Source organism: Esox lucius, chromosome 3 (genome assembly GCF_011004845.1).
Source record: "Esox lucius isolate fEsoLuc1 chromosome 3, fEsoLuc1.pri, whole genome shotgun sequence".
Lineage (NCBI taxonomy): Eukaryota > Metazoa > Chordata > Actinopteri > Esociformes > Esocidae > Esox > Esox lucius.
In genome coordinates, this window is record NC_047571.1 from 27,194,500 (window position 1) to 27,212,547 (window position 18,048).

General features: G+C 40.6%; 1 protein-coding gene across 1 annotated transcript; it reads right to left on the reverse strand.

Annotated features, from left to right (window-relative positions):
• Window positions 1-7,136: 7,136 nt before the first annotated feature.
• plvapa (plasmalemma vesicle associated protein a) lies at window positions 7,137-15,114 on the reverse strand. The gene is made up of 6 exons (XM_010894030.3): window positions 14,447-15,114; window positions 13,470-13,542; window positions 12,460-13,151; window positions 9,112-9,535; window positions 8,947-9,007; window positions 7,137-7,556 (listed from the first exon to the last, which is right to left on the reverse strand). Exons 1-6 carry the CDS (start codon window positions 14,855-14,857, stop codon window positions 7,544-7,546), a joined length of 1,674 nt encoding a protein of 557 aa, XP_010892332.2. The 5' UTR covers window positions 14,858-15,114; the 3' UTR covers window positions 7,137-7,543.
• Between the last annotated feature and the right edge of the window lie 2,934 nt (window positions 15,115-18,048).

Here is an 18,048-nt window from a genome sequence, read left to right on the forward strand (position 1 = left end):
TCTGTAAATAAAATCCCTCTGATACCCCGTGAAATTTCAAGTTTGAAAGCCACGGTTTTGATTCCATGGATTACAAATATGACCTGATACACCGTTTTAGGAAAGCCTTTTCAGCTCGACAGCGACACTTTTAAAACCAGTGGCGATGAATCGTGGACTGTGTCTTTAATGTTCGATCGGAAAACATCATCAGAATCAGGTTTTTTTCGCCAGGTATGTGTACACATACGGGGAATATGACTCTGGATTATACAGGCTCATTTCTTCTATGGACAGTTCAACCGGCCCCAAGCTGGGCACGAACTCGCGGTCCACTGCTCTGCAACACACGTGACCCACCGTCCATGACAAAATTCCATGACAAAATTCCATGACAAAATTCCATGACAAAATTCCATGACAAAATTCTAACGATATCAGCTATATTAAATGTATTCATATTACAGCCCCCTCTGTGACAGTTGAAGTTAGTTGCGGTTATGTTACATTCTTTAAGTACCTACACACATTTCTTCTTTTAGTGCAGATCTGTAAAAACGTTGTTCTGTACACAGAATGTTTTCTCCATGAGCATGTTGTAAATTTCTAATCAGCAATTTTTTGTTAATTCACAAAAACCTGTGATAAGGTGTTGAGGCATTGGCAGTATGCAATTCTGCTTTTTCCAATGATGCAACTTCGACGCACTCAACTTTTTTCTGTTCCTAGCTAAGAGCCCGATGACACATGGAAACCCCTGCTGACAATGCCTCCCCCACCCTGGGAGAAACCTAGCCAATATGGAGCTCCCAGCAACAAATCAGTCAGTGGGACAGTCAAGGCCCAAACCTAGACTGTTGTGGACAGCTTAACCCATTACATTAAATTAACTCAGCAATTTTTTTTCTCAGTATTTCATTATTTTAACACAATGTTTTTTTTAAGGTTAAACATTGTTACATTTAAAAATATGTATATTTTAAGAAACCAGATACATCTGCCATACCAGTATATATCGGTACTTATCAGCACATACCAGTACATATCGGTACGCATCGGCACGTACCAGTACATATCGGTATGTATAGGCACATACCAGTACATATCGGTATGTATAGGCACATACCAGTACATATCGGTATGTATAGGCACATACCAGTACATATCGGTACGCATCGGCACGTACCAGTACATATCGGTATGTATAGGCACATACCAGTACATATCGGTACGCATCGGCACGTACCAGTACATATCGGTACGCATCGGCACGTACCAGTACATATCGGTATGTATAGGCACATACCAGTACATATCGGTATGTATAGGCACATACCAGTACATATCGGTATGTATAGGCACATACCAGTACATATCGGTATGTATAGGCACATACCAGTACATATCGGAACGCATCGGCACATGCCAGTACATATCGGTACGCATCGGCATATACCAGTACATATCGGTACGCATCGGCACATACTAGTACATATTGGTACATATCAGCACATACCAGTACATATCCACCATTTGCACAGTCATCTTTAAAACACCTTTTTGTCTTACGACAACTTTATAGCCTGTAGCCTACTATGCTATTCTATTTGTGTCTGCTACGTAGAATACTATCAACATGTGATCTTGCAGACATTTATCCAGCTTTGCCATTAAATGAGCACCAATCGCCAGTGGTCAGTTATCTAGAAGTGGAGCAGATACACATCATGAACAGATAATCCTGCACTGGCGCAGAAGCTTTGGGAGCTCAGACTGTCATGAAGAGGTGTCCCGAAAAGCCGGATCCGCCACTCGCGTGTATGTACATTTAATGTGTACCGTCTACATTACTCAATATTTCACTGGTCTCAGGTGAATTACACCGTTACCATGTCCCTCCTGTCCCAGTCATGTGGAAACCCTGAATCAACCTTAAGCCTTAGGTTTGAGTAAGGTATTAATAATTCAAACACGCCAGGGCATGCAGCCACCTAAACATGCCAGAAAGTATTTGGATGTGACCATTTCTTTCTGTAGTATCCGTTGTATGCATATAGATTGAAGGAGAAAAAGTATTTGATCCCCCGCTGATTTTGCACATTTGCCCACTGACAGAGAAATGATCGGTCTATAATTTTAATGGTAGGTTTATTTGAACAGTGTGAGACAGAAAAACAAATTAAAAAAATCCTGAAAAACGCATGTCAATTTTTTTTTTAATTGATTTGTACATTTCTTGTAGTTGGCCACCAGGTTTGCACACATCTCAGGAGGGATTTTGTCGTACTTCTATTCTCAAAGTCATTAAGGTTTTGAGGCTGACGTTTTGCAACTCAAACCTTCAGCTTCTTCCACAGATTTTCTAAGGGATTAAGGTCTGGTGACTGGCTAGGCCACTCAGGACCATAATTTGATTCTTCTTGAGCCATTCCTTTGTTCCCTTGGCTGTGTGTTTTGGATCATTGTCATGCTGGAATACCCATCCACAACCCATTTTCAATGCCCTGGCTGAGAGGAGGTTCTCACCCAAGATTCTCACCCAATCATTCAGATGTTCATTGGCAAACTTCAGACGGGCCTGTACATGTGCTTTCTTGAGCAAGGGGACCTTGCGGGCGCTGCAGGATTTCAGTCCTTCACGGCATAGTGTGTTACCAATTGTTTTCTTGGTGATTATGGTCCCAGCTGCCTTGAGATCATTGACAAGATCCTCCCATGCAGTTCTGAGCTGATTCCTCACCGTTCTCATGATCATTGCAACTCCATGAGGTGACACAAATGTGTTTCTTCCATTTGCGAATAATCGTACCAGCTGTTGTCACCTTCTCACCAAGCTGCTTGGCGATGGTCTTGTAGCCCATTCCAGCCTTGTGTAGGTCTACAATCTTGTCCCTGACATCTTTGGTCTTGGCCAGGGTGGAGAGTTGGGAGTCTGATTGATTGATTGCTTCGGTGGACAGGTGTCTTTTATACAGGTAACGAGCTGTATAAAGCTTGTTACCTGTATAAAAGACACCTGGGAGCCAGAAATCTCTCTGATTGAGAGGGGATCAATTACGTATTTCGCTCATTAAAATGCAAATCAATTTATAACATTTTTGACATGCGTTTTTCTGGATTTTTTGTTGGTATTCTGTCTCTCACTGTTCAAATAAACCTACCATTAAAATTATTGTCAGTGGGCAAACGTACAAAATTAGCGGGGCATTAAATAATTTTTTCCCTCACTGTAGTCAGGCTTTAACCTGATAAAACATCTCTGAGCAGGGCTGTTGATCAAGGATTAGGTTTCCTGTCCATGAAACCTCTTTAATAAAATCTGAAAATCCAACCTGATCCTGGATCAGAGGTACCTATTTTGTGACACTTTCTAAATATATTGTGTTGTCTGGGAGAACTTTTTGCCTGTCAACAAAATGACGGTGTGATTCGTAAATCAGTAGAAACGTCCTCATTATTCTCATCCTGTTCTAAAAGATCTTTCAGATAACCATCTTTGCAATAAATTCAGTTTGTTTCAAATACGTTTTTTCTGATGTCCATTTGTGAACAGTAATATGTAGAAAATCCTTCTCAATTCCATCAGTTATATTATTTCAGATCCACAGTACAATGCTCTGACCACTAGAGAGCAGTAGGGTTAAAGCGTGAGAAAGACACTTCCTGGCAGAGGAGTAAAAAGTACAAAGTAAAAGTACTCAACTGGGTTCGGCTGTGTTCACCACTTTAGGGAAGTATCTAATTAAGTTTCTTAAAGATGCAAGTAACCAGGTAAAGGGAGTTCAAAACTAACCAGTGATCAAATAAATAAAAGAGTGTAGGTTATCAATTAAGGTCACTGGTTAGTTATGAACTCTGGTCATTTAGCTCTTCCTTAGGAACTTCCAAAAAATGGTGAACATAGCCGAGTACTTTTACTTTGTACTTTTCACACCACTGCTTCCTTGTAGAGGCAGAGCATATGAAACGGCGGATAGCCTAGTAGTCAGAGCATTGGATCAGTAACCAGTAAATAACCTAGTAGTCAGAGCATTGGATCAGTAACCAGTAAATAACCTAGTAGTCAGAGCATTGGATCAGTAACCAGTAAATAACCTAGTAGTCAGAGCATTGGATCAGTAACCAGTAAATAACCTAGTAGTCAGAGCATTGGATCAGTAACCAGTAAATAACCTAGTAGTCAGAGCATTGCCGGGATGAATTATTGAGGTAAAAATAAAAAAATGTTTTTGTACCCTCTGAGGGAAGTGAGTTGCTCCGGATAAAAAGCATCCTGGTGATGTGACTTTTAGCTTCAACCCTCTCCAGGGAATGCTGGGTGAAGTCTCTGGGATATTGTAACTGAAGCATCTAAGAGGTTGAGTGCTCAGGTCCTCTAATCCACATAATCTTTCTCACAATGATCTAAAAAAGCAGAACTGATCCCATATCAGCAATAAGTGCCCAGCTGTGGCGGATTGGCTTCTTTCGAGCGACAGCAAGTAAATGCTCACTACTCCACCTGCCTCTCTCTAGTCCGGCAGAATAACGTTGGGGCCCCCTGTTTGATGGCTAATCAGTGGGGTTAATGAATGTGCTAAAATCCAACTGAATTGACATTGAGGATGACGGATAACATAGCTAGCCTTTTGCCACAGACAGCATTAATGAGGTTTTATTGTGTCGTCTCCATTTGACGATTTCAAGTTTCCCCGAGGCCGTTAACTCACGTCAGATCCGAAGGTCTTTCAGAAAACCTGCGGATGACGTGGGCCGTCTCGAATGTACGGATGTGATTGCCGGTAAAACAATAACAAGCGAGTGCCCCTGGCAAGAGAACCCCTGGTTGAGTCCGACAGATCGAGGAGGGCCGCCTGATGCCCGCTGTTTCCATCCAGCTGCTTCCACTGTTTACCTCAGTGTCAAGTATCAACAAGAGAGAAGGTTTGCCCTGTAATGTCTTTAACAGTCTGGTGGTCGTGGGACTGAACAGGGCCAGGCAAATAGGAAATGTAATTAGCACTCGTGGTCAAGAGGGGACGTCATTAGCCTGAGACAAAAGGGGTCAGAGTTCTGCAACCCCCGGTAGGAAGGAGGTAGAAATAATAGGCATCCATTCCTTTCCTGAGGTTTGGGTGGAGCGCCGAGACGTGGCAACCAGGCTTTTCTGGTCTCCAAGGGGCCTCAAATGACCCCAGAATAAATCCAACCCACCATTGTCACCAGTGTGGTTCCGTATTGCACGGCCTTGAAGCGCTTCCCAATAACTGGCATCAGATACATTGGGAAGGTTAAAAAAACGGAATGATATAGAAGTAGAGCGAACCTAAGAAGGTTACACAAATGCTTTACCCATCATGCTTTCATGTCACTGTTCACACAACAGGGGCAATGGTAAAAGACCTGCAGAAACCGCTTCTCCAATAGGAATCCCAGATCGTGCTTGGGGGCTATGTCATGGCAATGTCATGGCAATGTGAGCTCGCTTTGTTCACGCCCTGAAACGTTATGGGGTGTAGTGGTTGTGCTGCGACAGACTGCACAACATTTCTTTGAGGTTGTGGTTTGGAGAAAATAATGTTTTTATGTCACTGTCTTTGAGAGGGTAGATGCAAAGGGTAATTGTTATCTAGTGTGTTGGAGTGGAATCAGACCAGAACTTACATGATCAATGTCTTCTTGGCATATGTTATTGTGAACTAGAGGTCCAACTGTCCTGACTGGAAAAGCACTTGATGTTAATTAAACAAAGGATTTCCTTTAGACTGGGCAGAGGCCTCCCAGACGGAACTACACCATATGTGAATTGGAACCCAGTCAAACCATGTAAAACATTCGAATAAAAAAACCTCCCGGAAGCCTGGCATACATTTTAGACATTAAAGGTAGAGCCGAAACAGGTGCAGAAAATGGCATATTATGTCAAAGCTGTCCAGATGTGGTGAACAGCTGATTCTCATTGGCTGAAATTTGAATTTGTAGAAAGCCCATATGGGGAAAACATAGGGGAAATGGCACTGCACATCTTCCAGAAAATAGTTTTCGAAAATAGTATTTCGTAGCTAATCCAGGTAATGAAGTAATTCTGTTAAATTATTATTAGTGATGCCCATTCGAGGCTTCATTAGCGTTCTTCTAGCAGCAGGATATTATGCTAGCAGCACTAACTCAGATTTTATTTTTCAAAATAAAAGCCATCCTTGAAACATATATGGCAATAATATAGTTAAAATTCTAGTCGGTACATTTTATGTTCAATGTCCGTTCCAATGTTGTTCTTGTCTGTTCTTTTTTACAGACTAGATTGTTAAATATGTTGCCTTACAAATTTCAATGATGGCTTTTATTGTGATAAAAAAATCGGAGTGCTGCCAGCCTAATATCCTGCTACTAAAATAACGCTACAGAAGCCTCGTTTGGCCATCACTAATGATTATACATGTTTGAAATACCCATTGAAACATGCAGAGGTTTAATAAAATAAAAAAATATTGACAAATTCCTAAAAGTTTTGGAATGTCTGTTTAGCAGTTCATTCCTTTTAGCATTCTTTCCAACAGGATGTTTGCAAAAAAAATCCTCAGTTCTGCTGTTCTACTTTAGTTGTTTACAATGTATGCTAGACAGATGGTAAGCAATAAGAATTTTGAGTAAGCAATTGAATAGTACCATGAATACAACTTCGAGACAAACTGAAACAGAACTGACGTCTTGTGGTATGTTCCTGTTGAAGTAACAATAATTTTTTCCATTGGTATTTGTTTTACAAGGCAAAGAGTTGCTGTGGTACTATTTTCAATTGTTTATATATCCCATAGATGCAGCAATAACAAAAGAAAACATTGTTTGTCTAAGGCTATTTTAGGGGGGGGGGGTCATGTTTTGAAGATTTGATGAATAACATTATCCTTCCGCCTGCCAATGAGCTGATTCATGTTCTTATTAAGTGTATGGAAATCAGTCACTTGTGGTGTGTAGCATTGTTCATCTCAGATTTTGTGTTCACCGGTGTTTGTATTGTCCCACCCTTCCCTCACGATTTGTCTGACAGGCTGCCAGATAAACATAAACATCTTGCATGGATCCAATGTCTTTCCAGAAAATGATGTTGGTTAGGAGTGTTTACGCTAAGACAATAATATTAATAAGGGTGACGCAAATGGGAGGAAAACAATTAATATCCTTTTGGGTGAAGTATGTTTATTTCTTTTCTTAAATGGAAGTGGTGACATTTAAATTAGTTCTATAAACATAGAGCTCCTTCATAGAACCATGGTTACAGTAACAATGCCATAGAGTAACATAAGAATAACATAAGGACTGTAAGAATGTTTTATACAAGTATATACAGCACATTGAAAAAGCTTATCTATTACTTTTATTAGCCTTTTCCAGATTCAAATAATATTATTTTATGTCGAATAATGGAATACAAAGTACAGCAAATCTTTGTTTATAATATATTACAATATAGCTGCTGTTAAGAAATGTCGTTTAATTGTCATACCAAAACTCAACATGACGATACTGGGTCCTTAGACTGAGCAGAGGGTCTTGTTTCTCAACCCACTGTGGATTTCATGGATTAGCCAGATACTCTGTAGACAAGAGGAAATTATAGAGATCCATGTAAATTTCATTGTGGCATGCTTTTTTGTTCACAATGATCTAGTTCTCTCCATTGCCTGCTTCAATGTTTTTTCCCCAATGGATTTTTATTGAAGTCCTCAACTGAGATGTTTCAGGAACTTTTGAAATCTACAAATGTACCACATAATTCTTGGGACAATCTAGAGGACAATAGTATTACTTAACATGGAGCTAAAATAAACTCTGTGATTGGCATCCCAACTTTCAAGTACTGTGACTGGCATCCTCATCTTGCTAAGTACAATGGCTTTTAGCCTTTTCCTGAAACACACATGGAGAACATATTGGAAGGCATCTTAAACCCTGCCTCCATACGTAATCTATCCTGATTTTTTGGTCTGCACTTACGGAGCGCTCGCTCCAATTCAAGCCTCAGGTTTTTCAATGGGACTGATATCCAGAGTCTGAGAAATGTGACAGTTAGATTTTAAGGTTGACAAACCATTTATTGGAAGATTTATGTGTGTACTTCTGATAATTGTCTTATTGGTTAAGTTTTAGTCCCCTGGCAAATACAACCAGATTTTTGGTTAAAATGTACTGGAACTTGTATCAGGATTCTGTTGACTTTAACATGAACCCCAGGACTAGTGAAAGCATAACAATGCCATAACATTCAAAATCCATCGCCATATTTTTCATGTGCGAAATACGTTTCTGCAAACACATCCTTTAGTTTATTCTGGCCATATTGGTTGGTTGGTTGCTTTGAATAAGTAATTTTTTTCTGGCAACCTTTTCAACCTTAAAATGCAATCAAATTCTGTGACTCTCCAAATGTGGCCCTTGGGTTCCTCTTGGCTTCCCAAACCATCTTCCTTTCTGAGCATGTTAGCGCCCCCTATCTGGTAGGTTTGTTACTGCTCCGTTGGTATTGAACTGTAGTCCTAATTGTAAATAGTAGTCTTTTTAAGTTTTGTGAGGATTTTCTGTATCCATTGCCTGATTTATGAAGGTCAGCAAACATTTATCTCTTTTCATTTGTGAGTTCTTCGCCGGGTAATAGATAATAAATATATTTTAACTAATTTGAATAAACCCAGTGAAACAGGAAGTTATGGAAGGCCATAATGTTGTATCTCTTTGAGATAAAAATATTATCTGTTAAAAATAATCAGCATAAAACTATACAGTTTCTCCATATTTTAATGAGAAATAGATAATCACATTAGCTTTTTTTTTTGCTCATCTTTATCAATTGTGTCCCTTATTTTGGAGGTGCCTGAATTGTATAGGTTTTCCAGTGTAGGTGACCTATATTGGAAACATCTGGTGCATAGATTGTAGACTAACTTAAATAACCACTCAAATTCACTTAAAAGGGGTATTCCAACTCACTCTTTGCCAGAGTTAGGGTTTAAATACTTCTGCAGCTCTCGTAAGTGTTGATTGATAGTTGCTGTGGAAACAACGGAACAACAACATTAGCCATTGTCCACAGTAAATCGATGCACTGTACATATAGATATTTTCATATTAATCCTTGATCTCTGCAAGTCGTACCTGAACTGTAACTGTTTGGGTTGCCCATGCCTACTCCGGTCGTCCTCGCTCCGCCTGACATTGCAACACTTGACCCGGGCCAGCCCAGTCCTGTCCCACTTGGCGATCTATTAACCCCGTGCGTCGCACCTGGCCACAGCTTGTCCAACATGGTGTTGCCAACTCCGGTCCCACTGGATCCTGCTGAAATTGACCCGGCGCCGCCCATTCCGGTGTTGCCCATCCTGGTGTAGCTGTTTGACACTGCAGGTATGCTCCCAAACTTGGTCCCTTGCCCGGGTGTACTCTGCCTTGCTCCACCCATCCCTGTGTTACCCAGTGCAGGCAATCCTCCTGTCCCACCTGTTACTACCCCACCTGGCCCTATTCTACCTGTCCCTACTCCACCTGGTCCCGGATTGGTCAATGGATTACCCACGCTAGTCTGAAAAATAATACGACAAAGAGAAAAACCATTTGAATCACAGTGGAAATTGAATAAGTCACATACTACCCGTATGTGAAAATAAACACATTGCAATGAATACAAATCTATTTATGTCATGATAACATATTACAAGGTAATAATAATGGCACAATCACAACTTATGACACCAATTTTGGATTTTACTCAACGGCACCTAATCCTTTACCCATCATGCATGGTTCCTTCCAAAATGAGCTTGACACCTCCCCTGGCATCATGGTAGACCCCTGCTGTCACTCTTCATTATTTAACAATCCCTTAAACTACTGTGATGAAAGTACACAGAGAACAGACCATAATACCTGTGTAAAGTAACTAACCAATAACTAAGTGTGTACATACACATAACTGTATTAGACTAGGCCAGCTGAAGCCCTATAATCCTGAAACTCAAATTCTGACCTTCCAGTTCTACGGTTTTTTTTCCAGAAACCCTCTAATTAAGCACTGATTTAGGCCTGGGACACGATTACAATGCAGAAAACCAGCAGGCTCCAGACCTTGTAAGTTGATTACCCCTGAACTATAAAGTCAAAAAACACCTCCATTTTTAAAAGTTTTTCACCAGTGCAAATTGTAATTATCTTTACTGTACTTTACTGTTTACTGGACCAACAGTACCAACAGATTATCGTGGCGTCTATGTGAGTCAGTTACACGACAAGATGATTGTCTACCATGGGTATGGGAAGTTACCAACATTTTCACCTTTCTGTTGTCTTACAGGATGAAATGAAAACACATAAAATCTGAAACCCACAATATCCAAGTGAAAAATACATTTTAAAAACTCTGTAAATTAATTACATTTAAAGCAGTAAAATATTCTGCTTCAATAAGTAAACACGCCCCCTTAGAATTGCAATTGCAAACTGCCTGAGGTATAACCAACCACAAGTCTCCAGATCACAGATCATGCAAATTAGTTGATCTGTGATCAACAGTAGTGGCTTTGATAAGTTCAGAATAAAAGCAGTTGCTCATTGCTTTGTGGTGAAATTCAAAGCAAAGAATCCTCTATGGGCGGAAAGGTACTTTAGAAAGATCTACACAATTAATTTGTGGAAAAGCACAAGTCAGAGGAATGATTTAAAAAGATTTCACAGGCTATGTCCATCCCTTGGAGCTCAGTGAAGATCAATAAAAAGAATTGGAAAGGCATATGGCAAACTGGATGCCTGGTAAGGAGGAGACTGATCAGAGAAGCAACCAAGAAGCCAAGGCGACTTTAAAGGAGATTCAGGTCTTTATGGTAAAGACTGGTCAATATGTGCATGTGACCACTATATCACAAGCCCTTCACAAATCTGGAGCCGTATTCACAAAACATCTTAAGGCTAAAAGAAGCTCCAAACTTGCTGATTAAGGAGTAACTATTGAAAAAAATGATTGTGTCAGTCCTAACTTTAGGACTCCTACATTTTTGGTCTAAAAGTATTTCACAGAGCATTTTAGTGCTGAAACCATCACCTAAAGCTGTGAAAAGTTAGGAGCATTCAAGATGACTCCCAGTCAAAAACAGTCCTACAAGGGCTGCTGCCGGCAATCATGTAGACGTTTTAGAAAAATGTATTGATACAGAGCTCTAAACAAGGTATCGCCTTAATCATGAGGACATTATGATCATTGTAGAGCTAGTCAGGGATGCAGTCACTTTCACTACCAAGGGGAAACAACCCAAAAACATCAGAGATCAAGGTTGTGACAACTCTATGCTACTTAGCCACAGGGAAAACGCAGCTATGAAGCGCAGACAAACTACATATATCTCAGTCATCTGCCAGGAGAATATTACATCAAACAATAAATGCCCTCTCCAGACCCCATATCGTGTGATCAAATCATTCGGTTTTCCTCATGATGTTCGCCATCTACAAAGAAGCAAAGCCGACTTCATGGCCATAGCTTTAACGCCCGGTATATAGGACACACAATTGCATGAATTATTGCACCGTCAAATGATGAATGTGCATTTCCTTACAAGCTGCCAGACATGTAAGAGGCTGACAATTAGCGGAACATATCCTGACGAGTCAATATATCATTCTTGGTTTCATGTTTAATCAGTGTCACTAGGCCTACATTTTTATTTGAATCTCTTTATTTCAATGTGGCAACATGACACATCCTTCTACAGTATTGCTTTACAGAGGGGGTGTTTCTCTTCAGCAGGGACTGGAGGATATTTCAGGATAAAAGGGAAAATGGACAGTACAAAACACCAACAGATTCTTGAGGAGAACCTGCAGCCCTCTGCCAGGAAGTTGAACATGGGAACCAAAGCATACTACCAAAGTAACCATACAGTGGCTGAAGGACATTAATTTCAATATCCTTGAGTGGACTAGTCAGAGCCCCAACCTAAATCCCATCAAGAATCTGGAACAACTTGAAGACTGCACTCCATAAGTGGGCATCATGCAATCTGACTGAGCTTGAACAATTCGCCAAGAAAGAACAGGAAAGTATTGCACAGTCTAGGTGTGCAAAGTCAGTAGAGACGTATTCAAAGAGACTCGTGGCTGTAATTCAAGCATAAGTTGTTTACACCAAGTATTAACTCAGGAGGGTGTTCACTTATCCAAATATGGTATTTTACAGTTTTAATACATTTTCAGATGTTTCAATTTCATTTTCACTAGGATAAGGTGGATTACTGTATAGAAATTTCAGGCTGTAAGGCAACAAAAGGTGGACATTTTGAAAGGGGGTGGAGACTTTCCACACCCACTGTATCTTTTGTCCTGATTCCCAACTCCATGCCTTTTCTGGACACACATCTATCTCAAGATCTCTGAGTTGAATGGAAGCCTACGGTAAAAGCTACACTATAACCCCTCTCTTGAAAGTCAGACAAAAGCATGCAATAGCATTTCCCTTACCCTGGGAACACAGTTGGCTAGAGTGGCGTTGTAGTTCCTGGTTTGTTCTGTCAGGATGTTGATGCGGACGTCCTTAAGCGCGGTGTCCCCCTGCAACTTTTTTAAGTCCAGTATCAGCCTCTCTTTCTCCGTGTCATACTTCTCCTGGTTCTTCTGCAGCGTCATGCTGTGCTCACGAGCCATGGCACTGCGGTTCTGGCTGCACCAGCTGTTGTCCTCAGCCAGCTGGGCTTTCTGTGCTTCCAGCCGGGCACTGATGCTCTGGATCTCAGACACCCGGGTGCCCACGTTGTCCAGGTAGTGCTGAAACTTGGTCTCTACCTCGCGGGACAGGCTTGTACAGTTGTTGAGAATGAGGTTCAATTGGTCGCTCTGCGTTTTACAGGTGATCATGAAAGGGCAGATATTGGGCACAAGGTTGTTAATCTTCTGGAGGAAGGTTCGGCTGACGTTAGAGATCCCGTCCAGGGATTGGACAAAGTCCTGCTTGCATTTCTTCTTGTAGTTTTCCAGTTCTGCCTCCAAGGACTTCTTGTCCCTGCGGAGGGCTATTGTCTCCAAGGTGAGAGTGTCCCTGTCCTTGGCTGTATTTGCCAACTCTGCTTTCAGGTGCTCGACTGTGTGAGTGAAGTTGTTCTTCAGTAGGTTCAACTCCTTCTGAGAGGTCATTCTTAAGTCTTGGCATGGAAGAGCTTTTCAAAATAAAACAACATATATGGGAATAAATATTTCCGTTAGTTCTTTGGAAGCACTGTTGACAACGTGTCTTTTAATGCAAATGGTCTTGCGTTTATGGAAATTGAATTAACAGGAGATTTCCTTTAAATGTTATATGTAACAACATTTTCTAAAATATTTTCATTTTCTAAAACATTGAAGACAAAAATCATTGCAAAATGTATTCAAAAGAATAATCTGTGTTGGGATTCGGTCTGGATTCGGAGTGGATGCTTGAAATCATATGTAACTCAGGAACTTTGAAAGCACTGCTTGTCTTGCGGTTGTCTTACCATATATTGATGTTTGGGTCTGTAGTTTCCTAATTTCATATTCAAGGTTTCTCTTTTCGCCATCAAACTGACTCTGTGGATGTTGATAAAAGAAATGCGTCAGCATTACATTTTGTCAGCAAAAATATGAATGACAATGTCACCATCTATAGACCTGCATATTATTGTTTACATTGTCGCTGAATTATTTTGGAGATAACAAACAAAATCACACTTAAGTCTTAGCATAATCAATGGATATTCATGCGTATGATTGTGGTAGCATTGTTTTAACCTTCTTAAGTATATTTTCTGAAATGTACATAGACAGTGAATTCTAAATTCACTTAAATATTAACTGACATTTGTATACATGAAACCTGAATGTAATTTGTTATTTTGTTAAAGATTTATACTGCACTACAAGCACGAATACAAGCATAAATTACCAGGAGACACCTGCAGTTCGTATGTTAAGGGAATGATTCAAATATACAGATTTAATAATTGATATTCTCCATTTTAACCTTCTTGCCAGTCTGTCTATCAATTTGCATTGACATGTAGTGTCCTTATACTTGGTTTAGAAACTCGAAATACAATCCTTCCCGCCCTAAACCACCCTGGACCAGCTAATATTCCGGTCTTGTTTGGTAAGGGAAGTCCAGTCATATTGTCGTTTAAATACAATAATAAGCTTAAATGGAACATTTTATTTTTGAAAATGTATTATTGAAAATGTGTCTCATTTTCACTATTCTGAAAAAGTTTCTGATTTACTCACTACTCACCCTACAGAAACATCAACAAAAGAAAATCGATCCACTCGTTCACCAAATAACCAGTCACTCTATTTTCTGTACTGATGCCATTGCAATGACTAATCAAAATAGACAGTGACCATCCCCTAGTATTTCAAAATGTGCAATTCCTAAGAATCGCAAAAGAATAAAATAACCTCTGAACACTGAAAAAAAAAAAAGATTCCCAGCTCATACCTGTTGTCTATTCAAGCTGTTTATGATCATCGAAGAGTTGTTTAGAAGCTCATTTATTTTGGCCAGGTCCTTGACCAGACCTTTCTTCTCGGTCTGCGTGGCGTTCAGGACCTGGGTCAGGTTCTTCTTCTGCTGCTGGAGGATAAGGTTGTCCATGGAGACGCGGGTGAAGCTCTTCTCCATTTTCGCCATCTGGCCCTCCGTGGCTGCATCTGAAGACCTCCCGTAGACCAGAAAGAGAACCAGACTCACAATGATGAGCGACTGGATCAGGGAAGAGAAGAGGAAGACAAGCCTCATGTAGTAACCACAGCTCTTCCCTTGAGGCTTCTTAATGGTCCTCTTGGCTGCCAGGCCCAATGCTGGCTGGGAGTAGCTGCTCTTGTACATGGCTGCACAGCCACTGTGCATTGGAAAGCACCGTTACTGACTGGACAGAACTAAGATACTTCACGTCTTGAGTACCAAGTGGGAACAGTTATAAACCCCAAAGCAATGAACTGTTCTTTCCCAAATTCAACAGACACAAGATGAGATGTCTTAGGCAAACAGTCCCTGGTAGTGGAGATGTTATCCTGCTTCTGACCTGAAGCAGAACAAAGTAGTAGCCCCGAACAGTAAAGCTCCGGCCGTTTCCTCTCCTGCTCGCAGCGTTGTGTGAGAGTGAGAGGACAGGATTGTGTCTGAGGTGTAAACATTGTCAGGAGTTTATAAACCCTTGCCATACTTCCTATTCTGAGAAACCCTTCCTTCACCCGCCGCCCCCCCCCCCCGCGCCTGGACATCATGTCATAGGTTAGCACAACAGCACGCACACACACACGCACGCACGCACACACGTATGGAACACCAGTCACACACGGGGGGGGGGCTCAGACTAGACCTACACATTGCTTTCACACCTGCCCCGCTGCAATGACTTTGACTTTTGGATTGTTACCCATCATCACCCATCAGCCCGTAAGATGAGACACGGCGGTCCCAGAATGCCGTGCCCCAGTGACAGAGGCCCGAGGAAGCCTTCTGGTATATCAACCCAAAGTATGACTCACCACGGTGCTGAAGCTACACTGTAAGTGTGTAATGGGACTTATTTTACGTAGGTATGTAATGGTTTTTGTAAAATGTATATGTATTTTTATTTATTTTTGCTGTATTACAAACAGCAAGTTTTGGTTATTTGGTAATCCTGCGCTAATTAGATTTATGACATTCTGCTGTATTTTGTAGATTTTAGCATGGTGACATCCAGATGCACACCCCCAATTGTATTAAAAGTAATTTATTGTGTAAGCCAATACATTGAAATAAATGCATTGAATGGAGGTCCCCATGTTAGCTACCTGTCCCAGAAACGTATTTGGCTTCCCTGTAGGAAAATGAGTTTATAGAGTCTGACGCCACTTTGACAATAGCTGCATCTCTGGCTACGGCCGGTTTCAGCTTCAAGGCACTTACAAATCTTGTAATACTTTAAGTGACAGGACAATAGCTTACATTGTTCTCAGCAAGTGTTTGGAGTAAGTGGCTATGTGATGCTCTGCGTCTCAACATGCTGACGTGGGGTCGCTGACAGTTTCTCGCAAGACACCCCAAAACACAGTGGCAGAATGGAAGCCAGGGTTTTTCCTGCCAACCATTGTTACCGTGCTAACCCTGTCTTTAAAGGAAGCAGTAATTCACCAAGGTATTGCAATTGGCCTACTCCAAGTTGTTATCCTGGGGACAGATCTCAGATAAAACTTGGGAACAAAAGCAGGATATCAGGGACAAATACGAAAGTACACACAAATGTCTTCAATATTGAGAATGAATTGGACTGTTTACCAGGAGCATAAACAACCGCCATTCTGGTCCATGCCGTCCAAATAGAAGTTGGGTTTGGACCACGCACTGGAGGTTGTGCAATACCACTGTTGGGTGACAGGAATATGTCACTCCTTCACTCTAAACTTTGCCAACAGTCTTTTAGGAATATGAAAAAATGATGGCCCATTGTTCAACACCTATAATTACCTCCATATTTACCGTTTGCTGATGTCAGAGAGTGTCACTTAGAGCAGTATCAAAACAATGTTTAAACAGGAATATCTGTCGCTTTCAGGTGTCTGCCAATCATGTCAATAACACATACTGCCACCTAGAGGCGACTCCAAGTCCTTCAATCAACATTCTTTAAAACCAATCTATATTTGAGATATTTTTTAAAGGAATCATCACTGAAAGACTAAACTGAAGTAGTTGGTGGAAAATAAATATGCAATTATGGGATGAATTCAAACCCACAATAGAGCTCATGTCAAACGCAGATTTTATTGAATGTAGCTCTAAATATCAACAAAATTATTAAGATGGTAATACATTGAGACACAGAATGGCCAACTGTTATTTTTCTCTACTGTATCTTTCTATCATACAAAGCATTAAAATGCTCCAAAATAATGTGCATCATTAAAAATGAATATTCCTTCTCAGATTTGGCAATGGCAATTCTGGTAAAATAGCATACAGTATAGCAGATAGTTTCTACAAATATTTTTACATTTCAATGTGACATGAAAATGTTGTGCCATTGTTGAGTTTGGATTAATTATTAATCATTTGTTTGCATGGCAATATCAAAACAGGAGTGATTTGTTTTTAAAAGCTGAGTTTTTTTTTTTTTTTAATATGAACTTTTTCTTATTCAACTAGGAGGCAGCCACAAGCATTAATCTAGATAAACAACTGTTATAAAATAAATCACTTGCTATGGTAAGCTCAAGGCTTCTGTAGGCTTGTGATATGACTACTGTATTCTATATATTTACAAGGTCTGGAGGTATTCTGAATGCTGTATGACTACTGTATTCACAGAGTCTGGAGGTATTCTGAATGCTATATGCATATGCCAAACCATGTCTTTTAAGCCTTAGAACCAGAAACTCTAATCGATGGATTTTGGTTTCCTCCAAACATCTTAACTCTCAAAAGACTGATGAATGCCCAAGCTTAATCCATCCACAGTCAGCAGATGTTTTCCTTTGACTCAGACAAAGGACCTTGTTTTTGTTTCCAGGCTTGCCCATTCCTTTTGGGTCAAAGGGGAAGCATGTCTCGAAGACAGAAGCTTTCCCTGCAGGTCAAACTGCTTGATAATCATTGGTGCATGATGAAAATGTCCCTGTTGTGTAAACTGCAGTGGCGTCCATTATCAGTTCATGGCGAAAACCTGGTGCTACCTTCCATATGTCGATATGCTTGAATACACAGCCGCCAAACCCCTGGGTTTCCATTAAAACATTGATTATTGGGAGTGACTGGGGCAGGTCCAGAGTTGCGGGTTCTAATGATTACAGCGTTTTGTTGTGTTGTGGGAGTACTCAGCAACAACAACATATTTTGTGTGGAGGGTTTGTGATGTCAAATCATCAGAGTTAGCCTTAGATCAAACAGAGTAAACTTTTTCTGGAAGGGAACATCAGTGAGTTCTGTTGGCTGCTGTCGGCTAATGATCAGTTAACTGATTGAATCTGCACTAATGGAATGAAGGCGCCATGATAGCTACAGTACATCTCAAATTACAGAGATGTCATTCATGGCTTTCAGGGGCTGTATTTACC